Consider the following 26,696-nt stretch of genomic DNA (forward strand, 5'->3'; position numbering starts at 1 on the left):
GTAGTTTTCCCAACAGCAAATCTCTGTTAAACTGAACAATGTATATTAAGTTACCTTCTGCATCCTTTTCTTTCCAGATGTTGTTCTCGGGGTCCTATCTTGATCATTGTCAGTCAGGCAGTGAACTCTTCAAGAAAGGGAATGTCTTTTTAATAGCTACACTAAACACAAAATGTTAATACTGTAAATGAGGGTAACAGAAACTTGGCACTTGGGCCACCTAACTGTAGACTTGCTAACACAATTGTACGGAACAAACCCACACTGGTATAGCTGGATTTCACCTAACAAAAATATAGTTTGACTCCATAGCTTTAAAAATGAACATACTATGCTAATCTCATCTAAAAGTCATCTTCTGGTCAAGAATCACAGCTAGTCTGCATAATAAATACTTCTCCCTTCTATAGCACATTTTCATCCAAAAATCTGTCATCCCTCCAATTCTATTCTTCATTTCTTCTCACTACCTCTCATACAGCATCATTTCGCATTTGGTAGACTAATCCCAGATGGTTTCTTGTTCTTCAGTCTTGGTTCTCAGCAGCAGCATCATCCCACATGCAAAATAAAAGCAACAGTGTGTGTGTTGCTTGGTGGGTATCTGTTTAACAATAATCTAAACTGTCTGTGCAATCCAGCAGCAGATACCACAGAACAGGACCAATATATTTGAGTTTCCTTGGAACTTTTCAACTGATAAATAAGAAGAGAGATATAACTCACTTAAACTTTTTATTTTAGAAACATCCAAAAATAGTTTTTTTAACAAAAACTTTTGTTCACAATGCTGATATGCATCTCCATAAAACAGCACTCAAAATAAGAGGTGTGCCAAAATACACATGGTACCCTCAAACAAGGGTTTGCACATTAAGAAGATTAGTTATTTCTGTACATCGTTTTAATAGCTATATGTATTTACTATTACAAAAACTATAGTTGCTGCTGGTGTTTCTTCCCTTCTAAGCTAATGATTCATTAAGATTCTCAAAGAAAAACCATCCAAGATAGAAGTTATTTTAAACTGGTTTTTGGTTGATGGTAATCAGGAACACCAGGGTAGTGCCCCATTAATGTAGTGCTTTACTGGTATTTCATAGTAAGAATCCAACAGGGCAACCTCAAGTAATTCTGGAGACATCCTATTTAGGATTGCATTATTAATAATTTTATATTTTTAAAGAACAACAGGAAGTGCTACCAACAGGGGTTGAGGGTTTTGAGATTTAAGCTGAAAAACCCGCACCTTTTTTTTAAATCTGATTTGACCCTAGTCTCATATTATAGGTCTCACTCTCTGGATATGGGTTTGTTGCAGAGTTTGCTTTTTTAAAGGGTTTCTTTGCTGCAAGCACTAATATACAATGAGATTCACTGTGTGATCATGCAAAACCAAGTGGTGTTTGTTGACAAGTGATAACCTGAAAATCAACTTGTACTCATGCAGTAAATTAGGTGTAAAATTACACATATGCAGCCACAGCAGAATCCTCATGATAAAGACACTTTTCAGTACACAACTTCACTTGCAATCTGTTCTGTCATGTACACTGAGACAATCTGGGATTTCATTCTAAAAGGAATTTCTCTGTATCCAAAGTCACTATAAACATGTTCCCTGTGCAGCATGTCCTCACAGCATATGGCAGTTTACAAAACAAGCCAGTGACCTATGCTTGTATTTAAACACCCATATAAAACCCTTGAACTTTCAAATCCAAATTTTGTGGTTATTATGTAACAGTGTGCATATATAATTTAGTGCTGCAGCAAGGTTTGGTTGATGTGAGATGGGGCGGATTTTGTTGGGAGAGAGGGACAAAGAAAGGTGGCACCCACCCACAACTCTGGAATTGGAGGCAAGACTTACAAACGCAGACTAGTTGTCAAGGGAGGTATATTTCATGCCTAAAGAAGCATCCCCTGAAATGCACCACTGTCACTCTGAATCACAACAGTAAAGGACAGCCAAGTAGAAGCACCCATGTTTTACTATGTCCCTCAGCAAAGGCAGCAGACTATTCATTTTGGTTTAGTCAGAGTTAGACACAAAACACTAAGAATGTAGTTGCCTTAATTTAACGGTACAGGTCTTCAGAAATTCAGGAGCTATGAGCTCCCAGGCAATAAAACTGGAAAAACCCCAGTGGAAGTTATACTGGGCATAGGCTGCAGATACCGTTCTCAATACAAAAAAGTCTCCTATACTTTCCCTCTGGGACATTTGAGAGACAGGGACTTTTCAAGGCTGTTCGAGTGAAATTGTGTTTCAGACTAGGAATAATATTTAATATTTTACTCTGAAGGGTTGATTTGACTGGTTTCCCATTTCCAAACATGTAGGATGTTATCATAAAATGAACAAGTCGCTAGGATGCTGCTCTCTCTCTGACCCTTTGCTAATTCAGTTTGATCACGCTTGATGTCCAGTCCCCTTCCATCACGACACTGAGAATGAGGATCAGAACCACTCTCTGGTCTGACCTGGGAGATGGTGTCTTCACCCTCCTCATCTAACAATACATCAAAAGTAGCTGTAGGAGATTCATAAACTATCTTCAGGTTCTGGATTTGCAGATCCAGTTTCTTGCCTCCTTGATCCGAACTTGCCACTGGTCCCTCAGACAACTCGGGTGCAGAAAGTGGGTCCTGTTTTGCAGCCAAGGAATCCCTTGGGGAGAGTCTTGACCAATCAGCTCCATAAGCCAAGGAGTTATGCAAGATGTAGGATGACACAACAGTGCATTCCTCAGTGTTTTCTGCTAAAAAGAAGAATAAGTGGAAATCAAGTTGCAAATCCCAGTTTCAGGTAGCTTGTCTGCCAGCTGTTCCAGTGCTGACAATTTAGTCAAGAAGAATTCCCCTATTCCACCCCAAGTGTTACTGATTACCGTTCTCCTTCACACAACAAAAAGATTCAGACACCTTCAAGAAGATATGAGGCAATGGTAAAAAGGAAGTTCTCCCCATCAACTTTCTACAGCCTCTTTATAGCCTCATCTTCACTCAGCTCATTGGAGGGGAAAGAGGATCAGCATGCCTATGCTGCTCTTATAGGGCTCAGAGGAGAGGCACCATGAAAGCAGTCTCACACAGAAACTGAAAATGCTACAACTGCCAAGACCTATACACTATGTTCTTTTATGGCAGGTGGTTGTCCCCACTGAACATCTGGCCTTCCATTCTATGAGGTAGAGAGCACATTTTAAGTGATCAAGTAATAAGAGTTTAGCACTAACCAATCATAGCACTTTTCAACTTCAAAGTGCTGCACAGATATGAACCAGTTCATCCTCATCACCCCTTCCAACATGAAGTATTATCCCCTTTTCACAGAGAGGTTAGGTGACTTGCCCAAGGTCATACAGCCAGACACTGGCAGAACCAAGAATCTGACTGCAGTCCTGTGTAACATGGCCTGAACACAAGTGCAGGCTATAACTAACACCTAAACACTGGGCAGTAACTGTGCTTGGACTGGTTTGGAGGTTGTTTGAGGCAACAACCAGCCTTCTCAATAGCAGACCTGTTAGCTCAGGATACAGTTATTACGAAGTTAATACAAAGCATCTAACAGGCAATCACACATTCAGAAGTGTCTCATCGTCCTATCATTTGGATGAAGCAATAAACTGAAGTGGCCACATGAATGGCTACCACCCTCATGCCAGAATGCAAGGGTTTGCATAATATGACTGATCACTAGTTACAGTAGTACAAATCAGTAGTTACAGTGTCCCTGCACTATGATTGGCGAGACCACTCCAAAATGGTACAATAAAATTGTTGGTCCATCAGGGGAAGTATAGAGGAGTACACATGTCAAGCAAGGAGTTCTTACAAGTGAATTGAACACCTAGGCTTCTTGACAATATATTTCTACCATTTATTTAGTGCAGTAGCATCCACTGGCCTTCCCTTCCATCTGTAGTCAGTGTGTGGAGGAGAGGGAAGAACATCCTTTCCTGCTCTATTGAACACTCACCCATACTTCCTTGGCAGTCAAGGATTTTGAATCCATTATGCATGCAAGCAGCCAACAGCAAGTGCTCCCGTGTTGGGTGCCACTTCAGCCTCCAAACTCCACCCTCAACGTGGGTGTCTGCCAATGGCTGCTTCATATTCCTGGTGTCCCATAGGAGAACATGTTCGTCATAGCTGGAAACAGACACCACAAATAAACATGCACAAACCAGCAAAGGAATTTTAGTGCATAGTGCACAGAAGTAATAAAGAGGATGCAATGCACTTTCCACGACACTCCACTGATGTCAGCCTCTTCCCACAAGAGCTTTTGGGGAAGCAGCCATGGACTGCAAATAATGAGGCAGGTGGGGGATGTCAGGTAAGAGCATCTAGAGATAACTCACCTTCCTGTAGCCAGAAGATACTCCCGGTGTGGACTGCACTGAATGCTGCACACGCCCATTGAATGTCTGCAGAGGAACAACATGCAACAGGAGAATGGAGACCAAGAAAGAGTGCACAAAGTAAGAAGATAGTTTATTTTGTTCTCAAAATTGGAGAGCTCTATGGCAACCTTCATTGCAACAAAGCTTCTTATAATAAGGAGTTAAGGACAGCCTTAAACCCCGGGATAGTGATTGTAGTGCAGTACACAGGAAGAGAGTAGTCCTTTTGCCAATTCCAAATAAAATAATGGAACAGTTGATACCCTCTTTTAATTTATTGAGTCCTGTAATATAATTCATACCCAGCAACATGGGGTATGGAAAATAGACCTTGTCAAACTAACTTAATTTTTTGTTCAATGAGATTACAAGTTAGGTTGATAAAGATAATAGCATTGATGTAATAGACTTCTGTAAGGTGTTTGACTTGGTAGCACATGATATTTTGATTAAAAACTAGAACAATGCAAAATTAACATGGCACATATTAAATTAATTAAAAGCTGCCTAAATGACAGGTCTCAAAATATAAATGTAAACAGGGAATCATCACTGAGCATCCTCTCCAATTTATTAACATCCTTCTTGAATTGTGGACACCAGAACCAGACACACTATTCCAATAGCAGTTGCACCAGTGCTAAATATAGAGGTTATGTAACTTTCTTACTCAAGAGTTGCCTGTTTATATATCCAACAATCGCATAAGCCCTTTTGCCCACATCGTTGCGCTCGGAGCTCATGTTCAGCAGAGTATCCAGTTGTGTCTCTAGTGGGGTCCTGTAGGGATCAGTTCTTGTCCCTATACTATTTAACATATTTTAATCGATCTGAAAGAAACTGAAATCAGTTTGCAGATGACTCAAAGCTGGAGGAGGGATAAATACTGAACAAAATGGTCACTAACACAGAGCGATCTGGAGCACTTGGTAAGCTGAGTGCAAGCAAACAATATGCATTTTAATATAGCCAAATGTAATGTCCTATATCTAGGCCATATTGACAGGCAGAGGGATTCTATCCTGAGAAGCAGTGACCATGAAAAAGACTTGCGGCAATCTTTAAATCCGGATTGATGATTTTCTGGAACATATGCTCTAGTTCAAACAAGAATTAATTCAGGTCAATTTATATGGCCTCTGTTATACAGAAGGTCACACTACATGATCACATTGGTTCCTTCTAGCCTTAGAAAATATAAACTCTGCTAGTGCCCATGTGTGTCTTGAGCTTTCTTAAGAGCAATACTCCTGCCACACAGCTTTCTAGCAGGAGAGTATTCATTGGCAGCAATTCCAAGACTCACAGAGGAACAAATTTATGGCTTGATGTGGCATGGGTTTCTGCAAAATAGCTGCATGCCAGAGAGGTTGATATAGTTCCTCAAGTAGTAACTAACAATAAACCACAGTGTCTTATCAGGATTATAAACAGAGCTTAGTTGAAAAGTGGTACACATGGTTTTAATTGTAGGGTATGTCTAATAAAACACAACTACAAAAGAAATTAATGTAAAAAGATGGGAGGAGAGAGAAAATAAAAGTTTAGCAAAAAGCTGCCCTGTCTTTAGTCATTTTAAAATGCAGATAATGTTACTCTTGGGAGTTTTGTTGGTCTCCATCAATCCACTTCTTTTAAGAAGAACCCACCTCTACCATTTTAGTGGGGGGTACAGAGAGGACAGGAGGCAAAAGAATCCCAGACTGAGATGAACTGGTGAATTTAATAGGTCATTCCATTTCCGAGAGGCTAGTGCAGGATATTTTCTAGCACAGGGGTCGGCAACCTTTCAGAAGTGGTGTGCCGAGTCTTCATTTATTCACTCTAATTTAAGGTTTTGCATGTCAGTAATACATTTTAACCTTTTTAGATAAACTCTTTCTATAAATCTATAATATATAACTAAACTATTGTTGTATGTGAAGTAAATAAGGTTTCAAATGTTTAAGAAGCTTCATTTAAAATTAAATTAAAATGCAGAGCTCCCCGCACCGGTGGTCAGGACCCGGGCAGTGTGAGTGCCACTTTACAACAGCTCACGTGCTGCTTTCGGCACACGTGCCATAGGTTGCCTACCCCTGTTCTAGCATTTAGTCCAGTGACGGATTTTTCACCACTTCCCTTGGAGAAAAGCATTCTAGAGCCCAACAGAGCTTTGCCAGGAAGTTCTTTCTTCTATCTAGCTTAAATTTTGCCTCAATTTCCTTTCCATTATGGATGGGCACATCTTTTTATCCCAGTTCCTTGTACCATACTAATTCTACTCCATAATTAGCATTTAGACCTTTCAAATCTTGGTAGCTTTATATCCCCCCATATTTCTTATGCAAGCTGAACATGTTTCCTATAGCTCTTATTTTTCCTGCACAAGTCAGTCCCTTCAGCTCCCTGATCAATTTTTATTGCTCCTCTCCAAGTTCTCTCCAATGTATCAATATCTTTCTGGTACTGAGAGGCCCAGGTGTTGACCATCATCTGATCATCAGCTTTGTTGAGAGGGACTATCCCCTCCCTGTACTGTGAGGCCTCTACATATGCAGCCCAAATTTGCATGGTGGACCATTTTGCTGTCATTTCATACTGCAAACCTATGTCCTCTTCTCAACCCTAGGTGTCCCATCCATTACAGAGCCCTTTGGCACATTAGTTTTTACACATCAAGTGAGATGCATTCAAATTCTTCCAGAGTTGGAAGCAACAACTGGCTTGATTTAACATCCAGAAGATTAAGCATTATCTACAAGTTATGACTGGGGGAACTCTTGGCCCCAGCACCACAGGTATAGAAAACTCAGCCTAAAGTGAGGGGTGGGGAAGAGAGCTGGCAGAGAGACGGGAGGGATCTTGGAAGCCATGCACTCCCATGTTTCCATGGGCTCCAGTTCCACAGGAATCCATACATGCTACCATGTAGCAGTGATTTCGTCTGGGACAGGGATGCAGCCAGAACATCCATCTGCCAATCCTCCCTGCACAGAGGCTGGAGACTACTCCAGTCACAAAGATTCCATAGAGGTTAGGAAGTTGCTCCACTGCCACTCCAAAGTCTAGGAAAAGAGGCAAGATCCCTTCCCTGTCACCTCCCCCAAATCCCTGGCTGGGCACCAATCCCACAACTTGAATCCAAATGACCTAGTGCTCAAAGTGGCAGCTAACCAACCAAAGACAGCAGAACAAGAAAACATAAGAATGGCCATACTGGGTCAGACCAGGCAGAAACAGTGCTGCTTTCCCTCCTTTGGTCTTTTATTTGGGGGGAGGGATGGCTCAGTGGTTTGAGCATTGGCCTGCTAAATCCAGGGTTATGAGTTCAATCCCTGAGGGGACCATTTAGCGATTTAGTTGGGGATTGGCCCTGCTTTGAGCAGGGAGTTGGACTAGCTGACCTCCTGAGGTCCCTTCCAACCCTGATATTCTATGACCAAGGGTCCATCCAGCCCAGCATCCTGTCTACCAACAGTGGCCAATGCCAGGTGCCCCAGAGGGAATGAACCTAACAGTGATCTCTCTCCTGCCATCCATCTCCACCCTCTGACAAACAGAGGCCAGGGACACCATTCCTCACCCATCCTGGCTAATAGCCATTAATGGACTTAATCACCATGAATTTATCTAGTTCTCTTTTAAACCGTTATAGTCCTAGCCTTCACAACCTCCTCAGGCAACAAGTTCCACAGGTTGACTGTGCACTGTGTGAAGAAGGACTTCCTTTTATTTGTTTTAAACCTGCTGCACATTAATTTCATTTGGTGGCCCCTACTTCTTATAGTATGGGAAGAAGTAAATAACTTCTTTATTTACTTTCTCCACACCACTCATGATTTTATATACCTCTATCATATTCCCCCCTTAGTCTCCTCTTTTCCAAGCTGAAAAGTCCTAGCCTCTTTAATCTCTTCTCATGTGGGACCCGTTCCAAACCCCTCATCATTTTAGTTGCCCTTCTCAGAACCTTTTCTAATGCCAGTATATCTTTTTTGAGATGAGGAGACCACATCCGTACACAGTATTCAAGATGTGGGTGTACCATGGATTTATATAAGGGCAATAAGATATTCTCCATCTTATTCTCTATCCCTTTTTTAATGATTCCTAACATCCAGTTTGCTTTTTTGACTGCCGCTGCCCACTACACGGACATCTTCAGAGAACTCTACACCAGTGGTTCTCAAACTTGGGCCGCCGATTGTTCAGGGAAAGCCCCTGGTAGGCCAAGCCGGTTTGTTTACCTGCCGTGTCTGCAGGTTCAGCCAATTGCGGCTCCCACTGGCCGCAGTTCGCCACTCCAGGCCAATGGGGGCTGCAGGAAGAGGCGCAGGCTGAGGGAGGTGCTGGCCGCCCTTCCTGCAGCCCCCATCGGCCTGGAGCAGTGAACCATAGCCAGTGGAAGCCGTGATCAGCTGAACCTGCGGACACGCCAGGTAAACAAATCAGCCCGGCCGCCAGGGGCTTCCCCTGAACAAGCAGCGGCCCTAGTTTGAGAACCACTGCTCTACACGATGACTCCAAAATCTCTTTCCTGATTAGCTGTAGCTAAATTAGCCCCAACTATACATATAATATGATGAGGGGTTATTTTTTCCAATGTGCATTACTTTACATTTATCCACATTAAATTTCATTTGCCATTTTGTTGCCCAATCACTTAGTTTTGTGAGATCTTTTTGAAGTTCTTTACAGTGTGCTTTGGTCTTAACTGTCTTGAGCAGTTTAGTATCGTCTGCAAACTTTGCTACCTCACTGTTTACCCCTTTCTCCAGATCATTTATGAATAAATTGAATAGGATTGGTCCTAGGACTGACCCTTGGGGAACACCATTAGTTACCCCTCTCCATTCTGAGAATATATCATTAATTCCTACCCTTTGTTCCCTGTCTTTTAACCAGTTCTCAATCCATGAAAGGATCTTCCCTCTTATCCCATGACAACTTAATTTATGTAAGAGCCTTTGGGAGGGACCTTGTCAAAGGCTTTCTGAAAATCTAAGTATGTTATGTCCACTGGATCCCCCTCGGCCACATGTTTGTTGATCCCTTTAAAGAACTCTAACAGATTAGTACGACAGGATTTCCCTTTACAGAAACCATGTTGACTTTTGCCAAACAATTTATGTTCTTCCATGTGTCTGACAATTTATTCTTTATTATTGTTTCAACTAATTTGCCCGGTACTGAGTTATGCAATTGCCAGGATAACCTCTAGAGCCCTTTTTAAATATTGGCATTACATTAGCTATCTTCCAGTCACTGGGTACAGAAGCTGATTTAAAGGACAGATTACAAACCATAGTTAATAGTTCTGCAATTTCACATTTGAGTTCTTTCAGAACTCTTGGGTGAATGCCATCTGGTCGTGGTGACTTGTTACTGTTAAGTTTATCAGTTAGTTCCAAAACCTCCTCTAATGGCACTTCAATTTGTGACAATTCCTCAGATTTGTCACCTACAAAGGACAGTTCAGGTTTGGGAATCTCCCTAACATCCTCAGCCATGAAGACTGAAGCAAAGAATTCATTTAGTTTCTCCGCAATGACTTTATCGTCTTTAAGTGCTCCTTCTGTATCTCAGTCGTCCGGGGCCCCACTGGTTGCTCAGCAGGCTTCCTGCTTCTGATGTACTTAACAAAACATTTTGTTATTACCTTTTGAGTTTTTGGCTACCTATTCTTCAAATTTCTTTCTGGTTTTTCTTATTACATTTTTACATTTAATTTGACAGTGTTTATGCTCCTTTTTATTTACCTCACTAGGATCTGACTTCCGCTTTTTAAGAGATGCCCTTTTATCTCTCACTGCTTCTTTTACATGGTTGTTAAGCCATGGTGGCTCTTTTTAGTTCTTTTTAATTTGGGGTATACATTTACGTTGGGCCTCTATTATGGTGTCTTTGAAAAGCGTCCATGCAGCTTGCAGAGATTTCACTCTAGTCACTGTACCTTTTAATTTCTGTTTAACTAACCTCCTTATTTTTGCATACTTCCCCTTTCTGAAATAAAATGCCACAATGTTGGGCTGTTGAGGTGTTCCTCCCACCACATGGATGTTAAATGTTATTATATTATGGTCACTATTTCCAAGCCGTCCTGTTATAGTTACCTCTTGGACCAGATCCTGCATTCCACTCAGGACTAAATCAAGAATTGCCTCTCCTCTTGTGGGTTCCTGTTCCAGCTGCTCCAAGCAGCAGTCATTTAAAGTATCGAGAAATTTTATCTCTGCATTTTGTCTTGAGGTGACATGTACCCAGTCAATATGGGGATAACTGCATTCCCCCGCTATTATTGAATTATTTACTTTGATAGCCTCTCTAATCTCCCTTAGCATTTCATAGTCACGATCAATGTCCTGGTCAGCTGGTTGACAACGGATCCCTACTGTTAAATTCTTATTGGAGCATGGAATTACTATCCATAGAGATTCTATGGAACATGTGGATTCGATTAAGATTTTTACTTCATTTGATACTACATTTTCTTTCACATATAGTGCCACTCCCCTCCTCTCCCTCCGCATGACCTGTTCTGTCCTTCCAATATATTTTGTACCTCAGAATAATTGTGTCCCATTGATTGTCCTCACTCCATCAGGTTTCTGTGATGCCAATTATATCAATATCCTCCTTTAATGTGAGGCACTCTAGTTTACCCATCTTATTATTTAAACTTCTAGCATTTGTGTACAAGCACTTTAAAAATTTGTCACTGTTTATTTGTCTGCCCTTTTCTGATGTGTCTGAATCTTTTTTATATGAATGTTTCTCCTCTTCCATCCTCTCCTCCTGACTAAACCCTAGAGAATCTCTATCAATAGACTCTCCAAGAGATATCTCTAAGAGAACAAATTGCACAGATGGACAAGATCATGACATGCCCTGAATGGTTAAAAGCTGAAATTTAAATTTTACTGGAATTATGGGAGAGAACATACTTAGTCATAGTCAAGTATCAGAGGGGTAGCCGTGTTAGTCTGGATCTGTAAAAAGTGACAAAGAGTCCTGTGGCACCTTATAGACTAACAGAAGTATTATGCTCCAATACTTCTGTTAGTCTATAAGGTGCCACAGGACTCTGTTACTTTTTAGTCATAGTCAGTCATGCACTATAATTCTATGGCCATCTGTCTGAGTGGCTTAGTTACCTCTCGCTGGTGAAGATAGGCATTTCTGGGCAGCACCTGGTGTCCCAGCCCCTCAGCATGCAGTCATCTCCACCTGTACAAGGAGAGATTGTCTCTGTATTAACACTAGTTGGGAAATCAGTGCACCATAGAAGAAGCTGAGATTTGACAGCTCTGGAGCATGACTAGAGTTGGAGACATTGCCCTTACTACTGTTGCACTCAGAAGATCATAGCAGGACTTGCGTTTTTCAATGGAATGAAGGGCAGAGCTGTTCCGTGTACCACAAAGATTTCAGTTCATCCAAAAGTGTGAGGTAGGATCAGGGAGGGGAAAGGGTTAGAAAGAACCCTACCTAAATGGAAGTATATAGTAGTCAACATTTATTTGGCACCTTTCTTCCAAGCATCTCAGAGCACTTCACAAACGTAAGTTGAATCTCACAAACCATCTATGGAGGTATCTCCACTTCACAATATCGACACTCAGAGAAGTGAAGTGATGTGCCAAGATCAAACTCTAAGTCAACAGCTGAGCTGGAACTAGAATCCCAGAGCCCTCACTTCAGTTTCCTGTTCTGACTACAATGTACTACTCCCTCTTGGCTAATGAACAGTCAGGGTGGGCATTTCAATACCCACAACTTCCTACAGTCACTCCTTCAAGGATTATTTTTCCAAGCAATGGCACAAACACTGAGAAGATGTCAGCTGGCTGGTGCAGCAGCAAGAAGTGTCATCATGATGCACATGCAAAGGGTAGGAGGGAAAAGAGAAGTAGCCACCATGGAAATGGGTATTTTGATAGCCACGTATCTATAGGATATTTTCCTGCCCCTCCCCCAAGAAAAGGCTTTTAGTGTTCACACCTGAATACACAATGTCTGTGTCCCAGTAATTAAAAGCAGCAATCCAGGCCTCAAAGTTGTGAGCCTTCCACTGGCTAAGAATGTGCACGGAAGGAGCAGACTCATCTATTGAAAGTAGGTTCAGCTTCCCCTTTGAATCACTGCTGATTACTCTCAGTGGGTGCCCACTACAGCAGGAGAGACAGACAACATGTTAGCGTTTAAGACAACTCATGTCCCAGCATTTAATCCAGTGACTTTCTCCTTCACACCTGCAGCCATGTTACACCCTGAAAAGACTAGTTAACACACAAATGATGAGTGTCTGTCTATTAACATAGACATGGAGCAACACTAGGGGAGCAAGGCTTCCAAGCAGACACCAATGCTGGGCATCTGCAGAGTGCACCAGTCCCCTGTTCTTAAGAGCTGGATTTCATCTTCAGTCTAAACTGCACGGGAAGCACGGCAATATTCACAATCCCAGCTCCCTGCTCTCAAACAGGAAATGATAATCTCATACTGATTTGGGACAATTAATTGAAATAAGGTCTTTAGTATCCTGTCAGCTTCAAAACGCTATTGAAACACCCATTAAGATGTCTCATCTGTCCTGTAAGGCAATTTCCCACACTGCTCTCCCACTCACTGGGTCTGCAGGGGCTGGGAATGCTGCAGATGCTGCATGTTCAGCCCCATGGGAGGGAGAAGGCCTTTGCTTCCCAAGTGATTAAGCAGCAGCGACAGACTTTACAGGGATGCCCCTCTGAATCAACACAGATAGTGGTTATCCCTTTTTAAAGATGGAGAAGAAAAGATATACACAAAGGGACTTGCCCAAGGCCAGAAGTTTTGTCAATTCATTAAACAACATGCACAGACACAGTATAATGGACACAAGCAATTAAAAAACTATTCCAAATTAAGTTAAACAATGTCAACTATAGAACTCCCCCTGGTTCCCAGCCCTGTGTTCAATCCACACTTCTCTCTCCCCCTAACTTTGAAAACAAACAGTTCCCTTCAGCCTGAGGGTGACATCTAACTAATTTTACATGGTGAGGACATTCCTGGAATCAACTCTGAGAGAAGATAGGAGAGCAGCCACTTCTAGACTGAGTTTCTCAGCTTCCCCACTACAGGAGACTACTGGGGCTCAGACTAAGTTGAGTTTAGATTTTACACAAGCACTAAAGCTGCCAAGCCATTTCCTTGTTAATGGTTCACATGCAGAGACCCCACAGCAAACGTCTCTGCATGAAGGAGCCTCAAAGGCAATTCTAAGCCTCTTGAGAGCAGGGACGGTGGAAGTGTCTTACTTACACACACACACACACCCCCCAGAGTGCCATACTTATTCCCCTCCTCACCACTGCTCCCGTCCTGTGGACCAGTCCAGAGACAAAGCAATGCATTGTGCTCCTAAATCAACACTGCAGAGTGGCTCCAACATGCAGCTGTTCTTCTACTAGAGAGAAAAGGAAATCGATCAAAATCAGGAAGACAGAAACCACCACACAGACAGTATCTAATTGCTCTTTCACCCCTCACTGGGGGACCCCACAGGTGGCTGCATTCCGTGGATGCTGTAGGTTCATACCCTGGAGAATTTTAGGATCCTTGGCATTATAAAAGAGAAAAATCATAACATATAAGCCACTGAAGTGCCAGATACAAGAACTACTATCCACATAAGGTGCCTCCCATTTCCTGTACTTAAACTCACTGACTCCCCAACTATCCATCCCAGCAGCTCCTCTATTTCAAACCTCATTGTGGCTAGAGGGCCATCTAGCCACAGTGTCCTAACTTACTCCTAGGCTGGCTTCTGCTCTCTCCACTCCATTGAAACTGCCATCTAGTCATCAATAACCTCTTCATCACAGAGTCCTTTCTTCACACTCAATCTCTATGCTGCCTTTAACAATGCCCCATGCCTCCTCCTCAAAACTTTATTTGTTGGGCCTCCTGATACTTGGGCTTCTATGACAGTTCTATCTCGCCAACTGCTCTTTCAACAGTTGTTTCTTCTCCCCAGCAACTGAAGAACCCCAGGCTCTCTGTCTGTCCTAATTTCCCTACCCCTTCTCCGTTTCTCCCCTCACCGTCCACTCTTCACAGATAGACAGAGGCAAGCTTGACTCCCAGATATTAGGGACAAATTGTTGGCATTTGCATTTAGGAAAAATGCCACACACACAAAAAAAACCCCTCACTTGTAAACTGAACACATTAGCCCTGAAGTCACTGAAAGCACCATGGAGCCTCTGACACCATTTTCAGTAACACCACAGCCTTTGTACATGACCAATGAAGCTAGAGGAATTTACATTAATGACTGTCATCCCAGTCACCTACCTCACTTCCAGTCAGGTGGCAGAGCTCCACAGTTCCATTGGCATTTGCAATGCCCAACATGGGATGTTGTGCGACGGAAATGTGGCACCTGGAAGAGTAATTGACAACGAGGTCTTAAACTCAAGTCCATGTCTTGCATTAGAGGAAAAGAAAACAGTCCAGAAGGAGGAGCTATATTGTTTGTTCGTTTTTTCTAAAGTTCTTTGACAAGTCTCAGCCAGGCAGCATACTCTCTAACTGCAACTACCTTAACTTGCATTGCTCCTGTTCCCTTCAGCTGCCCTTTTTGTGTGTGTGTGCGTGCATGCGCACACGCGGGGGTGGGAGTAATTAATTTTAAAAGAGTCAGAGCTTTAAAACTAGTTTTCACAGCCAATAAAGAGCTAGCACCCCCACCTGATACTGTCTATCCTGCTGCTTCCCCTGGTACCACAAGCACGGACAGAACTGCCTCCAGACTGGATAAGCAGCAGGCACAGCTCAAGTGTGGGATGCCCACACTGAGAGCTAGCAGTGCCTTACTGATATTTTTCATCCTAGAACAGACTAATACTACAAATGTTATTAAACTAAAAGCAGAGACCTTGTACAGCACCGTGATCACCAAAAGCTGCTTATTCATTACTGCAGTAGAAGCTACTGGCAGTTGGAGAGAAAGAACACCTACAGCAGCAGTCCAGGCACAGGTAACCCTTGGCCACAAGTGCCAAAGAAGCCTGATGCCCCCCCTCCCCTCCACCCACTAGCCAGCATTACCATTTGATGTCTAGGATGGCAGCAGTTTCAATCCTTTGAATTTCAGTCAGTGGGAGGAAAGGCTGCTCTTCACTATAGTGATACATGTAGAGGCGACCCAGACGTGTGTGGGGCTCATCACTCTCACTGGGGTTTACACCAGGCTGCATCGAACAAGGGCAAAGGAAGTCTGTAAGCTTAGGGGCTATTTTCTCACCTCCTTCATATATTATAACATTTCTCTCTCAAAGACCCTGTCAGAAAGCAAACCAAGCTCTACCAGTCAGAGCAGGGGATAGAGTCAGCACTCACTGTGTTGAGTTCCCAGCTCTACCAACAACAAAGAATCATAAAATATCAGGGTTGGAAGGGACATCAGGAGGTCAACTAGTCCAACCCCCTGCTCAAAGCAGGATGAATCCCCAACTAAATCATCTCAGCCAGAGCATTGTCAAACCTGACCTTAAAAACCTCTAAGGAAGGAGATTCCACCACCTCCCTAGGTAACCCGTTCCAGTGCTTCACCACCCTCCTAGTGAAAAAGTGTTTCCTAATAGCCAACCTAAACCTCCCCCACTGCAACTTGACACCATTACTCCTTGTTCTGTCATCTGCTACCACTGAGAACAGTCTAGAACCATCCTCTTTGGAATCCCCTTTCAGGTAGTTGAAAGCAGCTATCAAATCCTCTTTCATTCTTCTTTTCTGCAGACTAAACAATCCCAGTTCCCTCAGCCTCTCCTCATAAGTCATGTGCTCTAGCCCCCTAATCATTTTTGTTGCCCTCTGCTGGACTCTTTCCAATTTTTCCACATCCTACTTGTAGTGTGGGGCCCAAAACCGGACACAGTACTCCAGATGAGGCTCCACCAATGTCAAATAGAGGGCAATGATCATGTCCCTCGATCTGCTGGCAATACCTCTACTTATACAGCCCAAAATGCCATTAGCCTTCTTGGCAACAAGGGCACACTGTCGACTCATATCCAGCTTCTCATCCACTGTAACCTCAGGTCCTTTTCTGCAGAACTGCTTCCTAGCCATTCAGTCCCTAGTCTGTAACAGTGAATGAGGTTCTTCCGTCTTAAGTGCAAGACTCTGCACTTGTCCTTGTTGAACCTCATCAGATTTCTTTTGGCCCAATCCTCTAATTTGTCTAGGTCCCTCTGTATGCTATCCTTACCCTCCAGCATATCTACCACTCCTCCCAGTTTAGTGTCATCTGCAAACTTGCTGAGAGTGCAGGTCACGCCATCCTCCAGATCATTAATGAAGATATTGAACAAAACCGGCCCCAGGACCAACCCTTGGGGCACTCCGCTTGTAACCGGCTACCAACTAGACATGGAGCCATTGATCACTACCCGCTGAGCCAGACGATCTAGCCAGCTTTCTATCCACCTTATAGTCCATTCATCCAGCCCATACTTCTTTAACTCGCTGGCAAGAATACTGTGGGAGACCATATCAAAAACTTTGCTAAAGTCAAGAATAACACATCCACTGCTTTCCCCTCATTCTCTGAGCCAGTTATCTCAACATAGGAGGCAATTACGTTAGTCAGGCATGACTTGCCCTTGGTGAATCCATGCTCACTGTTCCTGATCACTTTCCTCTCCTCTAAGTGCTTCAGAATTGATTCCTTGAGGACCTGTTCCATGATTTTTCCAGGGACTGAGGTGAGGATGACTGGCCTCTAGTTCCCCGGATCCTTCTCCTTCCCTTTTTTAAAGATGGGCACTACATTAGCCCTTTTCCAGTCATCCTGGACCTCCCCGGATGGCCATACGTTTTCAAAGATAATGGCCAATGGCTCTGCAATCACATCCGCCAACTCTCTTAGCTCCCTCGGACGCAGCGCATCCGGCCCCATGGACTTGTGCTCTTTCAGCTTTTCTAAATAGTCCTGACCCACTTCTTTCTCCACAGAGGGCTAGTCACCTCCTCCCCATGCTGCTGCCCAGTGCAGCAGTCTGGGAGCTGACCTTGTTCGTGAAGACACAGGCAAAAAAAGCATTGAGTACATTAGCTTTTTCCACATCCCCTGTCACTAGGTTGCCTCCCTCATTCAGTAAGGGGCCCACATTTTCCTTGACTTTCTTCTTGTTGCTAACATACCTGAAGAAACCCTTCTTGTTACTCTTAACATCCGTTGCTAGCTGCAACTCCAAGTGTGATTTGGCCTTCCTGATTTCACTCCTGCATGCCTGAGCAATATTTTTATACTCCTCCTGGTCATTTGTCCAATCATTTGCTGCAGGACCTTGGGAAAGTCACTAGCAGTGCCATTTTTCAGAGATGTCAAGCAGCCACCACTCCTGGAAAAGCCAATGATATCTACACATCCTCAGCAACTCTGAAAAATCAGGCCCCAAGCTCTGTTAGGAGGCAGGTAAGGGATAACTGTATCACTTCACCTAGCTCTGGGATGGGACTCTGCAGCTGTTTAACAGCCTTCAGCAACACTCAACAATGATTTAGGGCAGAAAGGAGTATTAGATTCCCATATTTAGTTAACTGAGAAGGAATATAGGTGTACTTGCTGTTCAATACTTTTGTATTGCACCTTTCAGAAAGGCAACCCTCCCACAGCTCAGCTCCTCTTAACACCATGCTGGAGCACTGATTCAAGACTGACTCAGAAAAAAGCATGCCACCTATTGAACGAGCATCATGCATCACCTAGGCATTCCTTGGAAGTCTCCCACACAAGTCCACTGCTTAGTTCTCAAGATCAGATAGGAACATAGTTTATGTTAAAAGCAGCAAGGAATCCTGTGGCACCGTATAGACTAACAGACGTTTTGGAGCATGAGCTTTTGTGGGTGAATACATGCATCTGACAAAGTAGGTATTCACCCACGAAAGCTCATGCTCCAAAACGTCTGTTAGTCTATAAGGTGCCACAGGATTCTTTGCTGCTTTTACAGATCCGGAGTAACACAGCTACTTCTCTGATAGTTTATGCTGAGGGTGCAGTGGAAGTGGTTTTCAATACGGGAGTATGCAAGTGAAGAGGGTAATGCCCTGTCACTTGATGAAAGCAATTCAAAGTGCTGTTCCACTTTGAAAAAAAAAGTGACTGTAAAATTGGTCACTACTTACTCAGCAGTTTTGCCAGCTCTAAGGATTCAGAGATGCTAATTTTAACTGTAGTTTTTTTAGTTGTGTTTTACTCCTAATAATCTTTCACAGCTAACAAAACTATGAAAGGAGGAATTGGGATCTATTCCATGTTGGACATAATCACCAAAATTGTTACCCAACTTTAATCAGCCACACCGGAGTAACTCACTGAAGGCCAATGAAAGCCAGGTGTCACTGAAGGCATAATTTGGCCCAAATGATCTTTATTACGGGTGGTCATGAAAGAGATAGGAAGAGCCCAGCTTCACTGTCAGCTCTCAGAGTGAGTTTGTACAGCTAGCAGGGAGAAGCAGACAAACAACCACCACACACCTTTTTATATATTAACCAAGCACCTTGTATCTGAAGTCACTAGGAGAAACCAAATGTGAAATTCACCGTGCCAATTTTACAGTGATTTTCAGAGTAGAACCACACTTTACATGAAAATATCAGTAACACTGTGACGGGCTGGCTCACAGAAACCCCCTTGGGGCTGCCAACTGATGTGCTAAGACTACTTCTATCCCTGTTTTCCTGCCCTGTCAGCTTAGGACTTCAGGACCCACTAGACTGCTGCAAACCCAGTCCTAAGGTCTGAACCACATCCCCAACAGCTGTAGGCTTAACTGAAGGCAGCTACAGAAGTGTTCTTATCTTTAACACTCAAATGCCCAACTCCCAGTGGGGTCTAAACCCAAATAAATCTGTTTTACTCATAAATTATTCGCCCTCTATAACACTGATTGAGATATGCACAGCTGTTCCCCACCCCACGCCCAGGTATTAATACATACTCTGGGTAAATTAATAAGTAAAAAGTGATTTTATTAAATACAGAATGTAGGATTTAAGTTATTCCAAGAAGTAACAGACAGAACAAAGTGAATTACCAAGTAAAATAAAATAAAACACACAAGTCTATGTCTAAGAAACTGAATGCAAACACCACCTCACCAGTTCCAGTAAGCTTCCTTTTACAGACTAGTCTTCTGCTAGTCCAGGTCCACCAATCACTCACACTCCTTTGTTCCAGTTTCTTTCGAGTATCCGCGGGGGGTGGGGAGGCTCTCTCTTTAGCCAGCTGAAGACCACATGGAGGGGTCTCCCACGGACTAAAATAGACTCTCTCCTGTGGGTGGAGACCCCCTCCTCTCTCCTATGCAAAGTTCAGCTCCAAAAGAGAGTTCTGGAGTCACCTGGGCAAGTCATATGTCCATGCATGACTCACAGTTTTTACAGGCAGAAGCCATTGTCCACATGATATCTTGTATGTCTCCAGGAAGACTTCTTATGTGGATTGGAGCATTCGAAGATGCATTGTTCCTTAAGTGCCTCTTGACTGGGCACTTAACTTTGCGAATTCCTTTCTAAAGAAGTTGATCATATGCCTTACAAAACTTAATTAGGCCATGGCTACACTTGCAGATGTAGAGCGCTTTGGGTTCAACCAGCCTTCGGAGAGTGCACTAGGGAAAGCTCTCCAGTCTGTCCACAAGAGCTGCAAGCGTGCTGGTGTGACCACATTGGTGGCATTTGAAGCAGCATTTGGAGCGGTGCATTATGGGCAGCTATCCCACAGAGCCCTTCTTCCCATTCTGGCGCTGTGGCTTGTGGGAAGGGGGCATGGAGTGCGGGGCATTCTGGATCCTGTCTCAAAGCCCCATGATGCATCGTTTCACATCCCAGCAATCCCTGTGTTTCCGTCCACATTTGGCGTCATCTTTCAACAGTTTCTGTGCAGGTCTGCGGGAATGGGGCCCGAACTGCTGCGGAACATGCTGACAAGTCTCGCCAGCATGTCTCGTTTGGCAGTCGAGTTACTGCTTAAGATCCTAAGTAACAGTGAGCAGTTCGACGATGATATCGAGTCGTGTAACGCATAAGACATGAAATTGCTTGTCTCATTCACAGACACGCTCTCCACTGTGGAACGCTGCTTTTGGGCTCGGGAAACAAGCACAAAGTGGTGGGATCACATCGTCCTGCAAGTGTGGGATGACGAGCAGTGGCGCAAAACTTTCGGATGAGAAAATCCACTTTCATGGGACTGTGTGCTGAGCTCACCCCCACCTTGCGGTACAAAGACACGAGACTGAGACCTGCCCTGCCCGTGGAGAAGAACGTGGCTATTGCAATCTGGAAGCTGGCAACTCCAGACAGCTACCGATCAGTCGCTAACCAGTTTGGAGTGGGAAAGTCGATGGTTGGAATTGTGTTGATGCAAGTTTGCAGGGCCATTAATCGCATCCTGCTCAGAAGAACTGTGACTCCGGTAACATGCATGACATTGTGGCTGGCTTTAAACAAATGAGTTTCCCTAATTGCGGTGGGGTGATAGATGGGACGCATATTCCTATTCTGGCACCAGCCCACCTAGCCTCCGAGTAGGTTAACCGAAAGGGGTATTTCTCCATGGTTCTCCAGGCACTTGTGGATCACCGTGGTCATTTCATTGACATTAATGCAAGCTGGCCCAGAAGGTTGCATGACACGCGCATCTTTCAGAACACTGGCCTGTTCAAGAAGCTGCAAGCTAGGACTTTTTTCCTAGAACAGAGGATCACCATAGGGGAAGTCGAAATGCCCATTGTGACCCTTGGAGACCCTGATTACCCTTTAATTCTGTGGCTCATGAAACCCTACACAGGGAGCCTGGACAGCAGCCAGGAATGGTTCAGCTACAGACTGAACCAGTGCCGAATGACTGTGGAGTGTGCTTTTGGCCATTTGAAGGACCGCCGGCGCTCTCTTTATGGGAAGCTGGACTTGGCCGAAGACAGCATCCCTGTGGTTACATCCATGTGCTGTACCCTCCATATTTGTGAGGGGAAGGGTGAAAGCTTCACTCAGGCATGGGCCTCGCACTTCAACACCTGGAGGCTGAATTTGCACAGCCAGAGAGCAGAGCTATTAGAGGGGCCCAGTGTGGGGCCACAAGGATTAGGGATGCCTTGAGGGAGCAATTTGAGGCTGAAAGCCATCAGTAATGTCTGGTGCTCTGCACGGAAGTTGAGTGTAGTGGCTATGTTTGGTACACTGACTTGCAGTGCTTGTTGCTTTCCTGGGCTAAAGTATATTTTGCTTTATGCACTAATAAAGAATGTTTTCAAAGCAAAAAAACTCCATTTATTGAAAAGAAAATTCATTTATTGAAATAAAACAAAGTAACGCAGAATTACCAAAAGGGCAAGGGAGTGGGGTGGAGACCGGTTCACTCATAGTCTTCAGTATATCCTGATTTCATACTCTCACTGCACTGAGCGCTGCACTTTAGGATGGCTATAAGGCATGTTGAGGGGGGTTGAGTGCAGTGAATAAGGGTCATAGTTTTCGTGGGTGGGTGGTAAAGCTATGGGTGTAGGAGGCAGCTGGGGGTGGTAAGAAGCCGGATGTTGGGGAAATTGGGTTGGAGGGGACATGGGGGCACAAGAGGAAGAGTTCTGGGACAAGGGCTGCAGGGGGGCAAGTGCGCTGGTGTTCTGCCTGCATGACGACGAGTGCCGGGATAGAGTCCGCTTGGCGCTCCATTATGCTAATCAGCCGTTCCATGCTTTGCTGCCGGTGCTTTGCATTTTCCTGGCGGATTCTCCTTTCACTCTCCCTCCACGTCTGTGCCTTTCGATTCCCATTTACAGGCTGCATGACTTCTTGCAAAATGCAACACTTAACAGAGGCAGCATTGTACACACCAGACAGAGCAACGATTTCCCCGCACTTAAGGAGGGCAATCACAAAAACCATACGTTGTCTGTCCCAAAATGAGCGCACATAACCCGTGGGAGCCCCAGAAATGGTGAGTAAGCACAGGGTCCATGGGGACTGATTGTTTCATGGCTGTACTGTCCCCAAGGCACAGAAACCCAGAGAAGAGCCAACAGCTGCAAGAGGAACCTATACTGAATACTGTGCCAACATTCTCCACAGGAGTTCGTACTGGAAGATATCTTGCTGCTGAGGGTGAACAGGGAAGCAACGGAGGGTCTTCTCCTACAATGCGGCTTCCTCCCTGGCCCATACGCAGCTTGCCTGCGTGCAGCAATGCTCCCCCATCCTCGCCTAAAGAGCCCATACGTAAAAATTTCCTTCCTGAAAAGAAAGCCACTTACCAGGAACCTCCTCTGTTGTTTGTCCTTCCCCAAGCAATCGGACACCACGACTGGCTGCCTTCCTCCTGGCTCAAGAAGTGCTCCTGGCTGCTTGCATCTAGGGATTCTGGGGTGTTTCCCCTCGCCTCAGCACCACTGCTCGTACGTTCCTCCCCCCACGTTGCTGTGCTGGGCTCGGAAGCATCCATGGTGGTCGTTGCAGCGGAAGTGGGATCGCCCCCAAGTATCGCATCCAGCTCTTTGTAGAATTTGCAGGTTGTGGGGGCAGCACCGGAGCAGTCGTTTGCCTGATGGGCTTGCAGTAGGCATTCCATAGTTCCTTTACTTTAACCCAACACTGCACTGCATCCCAGCCATGGCCCCTGTCCTTCATGGCCCTTAATATGTGCCTGAAGGTATCGTAATTCCTACAGCCGGAGCACAGCTGGGACTGCACAGCTTTCCCCCACCCAAACACTGATAGGGATAGGCATCTCGCCACTGCTCCATACTGGGGATCGCCTGGCACATGGAGGCATGGCCACCTGGAAAGATGCGCTGAGAGCACTCCACGTCTGGCTGAGCAAACAGGAAGGGGATTTTCAAAATTCCCAGGGAATTTAAAGGGCGGGTCTGACGCTTGGTCACCTGAGGACAGGGCATCAGAGTTCAAAAGTGATGACCAGAGTGGCTGAAACAGGCATTGTGGGACACTTCCAGAGGTCAATCAGAGAGCATTAGGTGTCCACACTGGCGCCGCGGCGCTCCAGTGACAGCGCAACAAACGTTATTCCTCTCGGGGAGGTGGAGTACCAGGAGCGCTCCAGCCACGAAGTCAGAGCGCTCTACGTGCCTTGCCACTGTGGACGGGGAGTGAGGTAGAGTGCTCTTGGCAGCTTTATTGAGCTATAACGCGCAAGTGTAGCCAAGGCCTTAGAAATCAAGCAAGCATACAGTCAATATTCATAACTTTAAGAACAAAAATGATATATGTGTACAAATAAGATGAATAGAGTCAGTAAACCATAACCTTTACAGAGATATGTTACATGGCACATGTAGCATAAAACATACTCATTATGTCATATTCCCATAAAGCATTATGGGATACATCGTCACACACACAATGAAACATTCCCAAATTACCAGAGATCAGCACAATATAAAGGGCCAGATCCTTTACTGAATTCCCATGGATGGACCCCTCCCTACAGTTCCAGCATCAACCCCATGACCAACACAACACTGTATTTACAGTTATTCACATACTGGAAACAAGTAGCAAACACAGAGGACTTCTTCTAACAAGTCCAGAGTTCTTTTTATTTTTGATTTTCCATTTTCAGTAAAAGTAGCAACAAAGAACAGACCAACACAAAATCCCAAAACTACAACCAGAGATATACTTAATCAGCCTCTTCACTGTCCCTCATTACAGGGCATAAGCCTCGCTTTAGAGCACAACTATCCTTCCACAATTGAGGGTTTGATTTTTTGTTTGTATGCTTTTTACTGAGGCTACAGAAAATATTTATGCTACAGAAATGCCTTTCACATTCTCTACAGCTGACAACTTTGATAGTTTGCCTGTCTCACTCAATTTTGAGTCTTTTTCCCACATGTAGGCCTTAGCAGGGTGATAGTAGCATGCACCCAGAGTCCATGAGCAATCAGAAGATGAGATACATTCAAGGGAACTACCCCACCTCCTAGTGCAGACAAATGCATAATACAAATCAGAAATGGATGTGAGCTAAGCAGTTTCAATCTAGGAAGATATTTCCCTGAATTCAGGCTTGTCTGAATCTGGGAGTGTGGGTTAGGTCAGGCTCTTATTCTCTTATGTTGTGTCCTAACAAGATTTCACATCTGTGCAGTTTGCTGCTACCCCATTCTCAGCAGTAATCTGAAAACTCAAGGAAGCTGAAGTCAGTCCACACAATGAATAAGAGGTGAGGACTGGCCTATGTCACTGCTGTTCAATCAGCCCTCCTGCTACTATCATTTCTATCACTTACCTTTCTATCAGGTTTCTTTAGCTGGTAGGTGCCACAAACCAGGATGCTATGCCAGCCTTCCACAGGGCACCACTCCACAGCATCTGCACTGTACTCAGTGTCTACCACTTGAAGAGTCTGAGTCTTGCACTGCAATGCCATGTCAGAACATGCTCATCCTGCCTAGAAAGGAGCAGAGCACAGAAAACGAAGGTAAGAGAAACAGCGAAAGGAAGCAGGGGGAAGACACAGTGACCCTGACTGGGGCGTGCAGAGCACAGCTGAGCTGCCCCCGCGTGGCCTATCTCCTGAGAAGCTACAAATGCAGCACAGCTACTATGCTGGGAGAAGCAAGCCCAGCAAGCCTCCGGCAGTGCTGCCCTACAAAGACCTGGTTCTCTCAGGCGCACAGAGATGCTAGGGTCTCTCCCTAGACTGCACGGTACATTAGCTATGCAGCTCAGTGCAAAGGGAAACCAAACCCCGCGGGATAAAGTCCCTCCCCAACGGAGGATTTACAGAGAAGAACAGCGAGTAGCAGGCCCACATCTCGCCCACACGAGGGATCCAGCTGTCTCGAAACAGGCAGCAGCGCTTGGGGGACAGCAAAGCCAGGCAGCTCAACCACGGCCCCAGTGACAAGCCGGGACCAGGCGCTCGGGCTGCGCTAACACGCCAGCCTCTCCCGCACGCCCCTGGCTGTGGGCGGTTCACCGTTCACCTCAGCGCGCAGCGGGAGACCCGGGCCGCTTCCCCCAGCTGGGACAGTGCTGGGGCTTGGCCTTGCACCCTTCAGCGACCCCACACCGAGCAGCCGGCGGGGCGAGCGCGGCTCAGCCCATCTGCTTCCAGGTCAGGCTGAGCGCTCGGCTGGCGGGAGGCGGGGCTGGTGGGTGAGCCGAGGCGGGGCGAGCGCAGGCCCGGGGGAGCCGGGTGAGGTGAAGCGGGGGGGAGGGGCGAGCGCAGGCCCGGGGGAGCCGGGTGAGGTGAAGCGGGGGGGGGCGGGGCGAGCGCAGGCCCGGGGGAGCCGGGTGAGGTGAAGCGGGGGGGGCGGGGCGAGCGCAGGCCCGGGGGGAGCCGGGTGAGGTGAAGCGGGGGGGGGCGGGGCGAGCGCAGGCCTGGGGGAGCCGGGTGAGGTGAAGCGGGGGGGGGCGGGGCGAGCGCAGGCCCGGGGGGAGCCGGGTGAGGTGAAGCGGGGGGGGCGGGGCGAGCGCAGGCCTGGGGGAGCCGGGTGAGGTGAAGCGGGGGGGGAGGAGGGAGCGGAGGCCCGGGGGGAGCCGGGTGAGGTGAAGCGGGGCGAGGCGAGCGCAGGCCTGGGGGAGCCGGGTGAGGTGAAGCGGGGGGCGAGGCGAGCGCAGGCCCCGGGGGGAGCCGGGTGAGGTGAAGCGGGGGGGGCGGGACGAGCGCAGGCCCGGGGGGAGCCGGGTGAGGTGAAGCGGGGGGGGCGGGGCGAGCGCAGGCCCCGGGGGAGCCGGGGGAGGTGAAGCGGGGGGGGCGGGACGAGCGCAGGCCCAGGGGGAGCCGCGTGAGGTGAAGCGGGGGGGGCGGGACGAGCGCAGGCCCCGGGGGAGCCGCGTGAGGTGAAGCGGGGGGGGCGGGACGAGCGCAGGCCCGGGGGGAGCTGGGTGAGGTGAAGCGGGGGGGGGGGGGAGGAGGGAGCGGAGGCCCGGGGGAGCCGGGTGAGGTGAAGCGGGGGGGGGCGGGGCGAGCGCAGGCCCGGGGGAGCCGGGTGAGGTGAAGCGGGGGGGGCGGGGCGAGCGCAGGCCCGGGGGGAGCCGGGTGAGGTGAAGCGGGGGGGGCGGGGCGAGCGCAGGCCTGGGGGAGCCGGGTGAGGTGAAGCGGGGGGGGCGGGGCGAGCGCAGGCCCGGGGGGAGCCGGGTGAGGTGAAGCGGGGGAGGCGGGGCGAGCGCAGGCCTGGGGGAGCCGGGTGAGGTGAAGCGGGGGGGGAGGAGGGAGCGGAGGCCCGGGGGGAGCCGGGTGAGGTGAAGCGGGGCGAGGCGAGCGCAGGCCTGGGG

The 26,696-nt window shown here is 46.4% G+C and overlaps 1 protein-coding gene across 2 annotated transcripts; it reads right to left on the minus strand.

Moving 5' to 3' along the window:
• Positions 1 to 722: 722 nt before the first annotated feature.
• Positions 723 to 25,545, minus strand: DPH7 (diphthamide biosynthesis 7). 2 transcript variants are annotated; one of them, XM_050926530.1, is made up of 10 exons: positions 25,403 to 25,545; positions 24,703 to 24,864; positions 15,492 to 15,634; positions 14,736 to 14,823; positions 13,748 to 13,842; positions 12,399 to 12,565; positions 11,552 to 11,624; positions 4,374 to 4,439; positions 3,989 to 4,161; positions 723 to 2,762 (listed from the first exon to the last, which is right to left on the minus strand). In XM_050926530.1, the coding sequence occupies exons 2-10, from the start codon at positions 24,841 to 24,843 to the stop codon at positions 2,299 to 2,301; spliced, it is 1,410 nt and encodes a 469-aa protein (XP_050782487.1). In that variant the 5' UTR covers positions 24,844 to 24,864; positions 25,403 to 25,545; the 3' UTR covers positions 723 to 2,298. The 2 variants fall into 2 exon arrangements, with proteins under 2 accessions (XP_050782487.1, XP_050782486.1); XM_050926529.1 differs by having other exon boundaries at positions 723 to 2,765.
• Between the last annotated feature and the right edge of the window lie 1,151 nt (positions 25,546 to 26,696).

This window comes from Gopherus flavomarginatus, chromosome 17, assembly GCF_025201925.1.
Source record: "Gopherus flavomarginatus isolate rGopFla2 chromosome 17, rGopFla2.mat.asm, whole genome shotgun sequence".
Taxonomy (NCBI): Eukaryota; Metazoa; Chordata; order Testudines; family Testudinidae; genus Gopherus; species Gopherus flavomarginatus.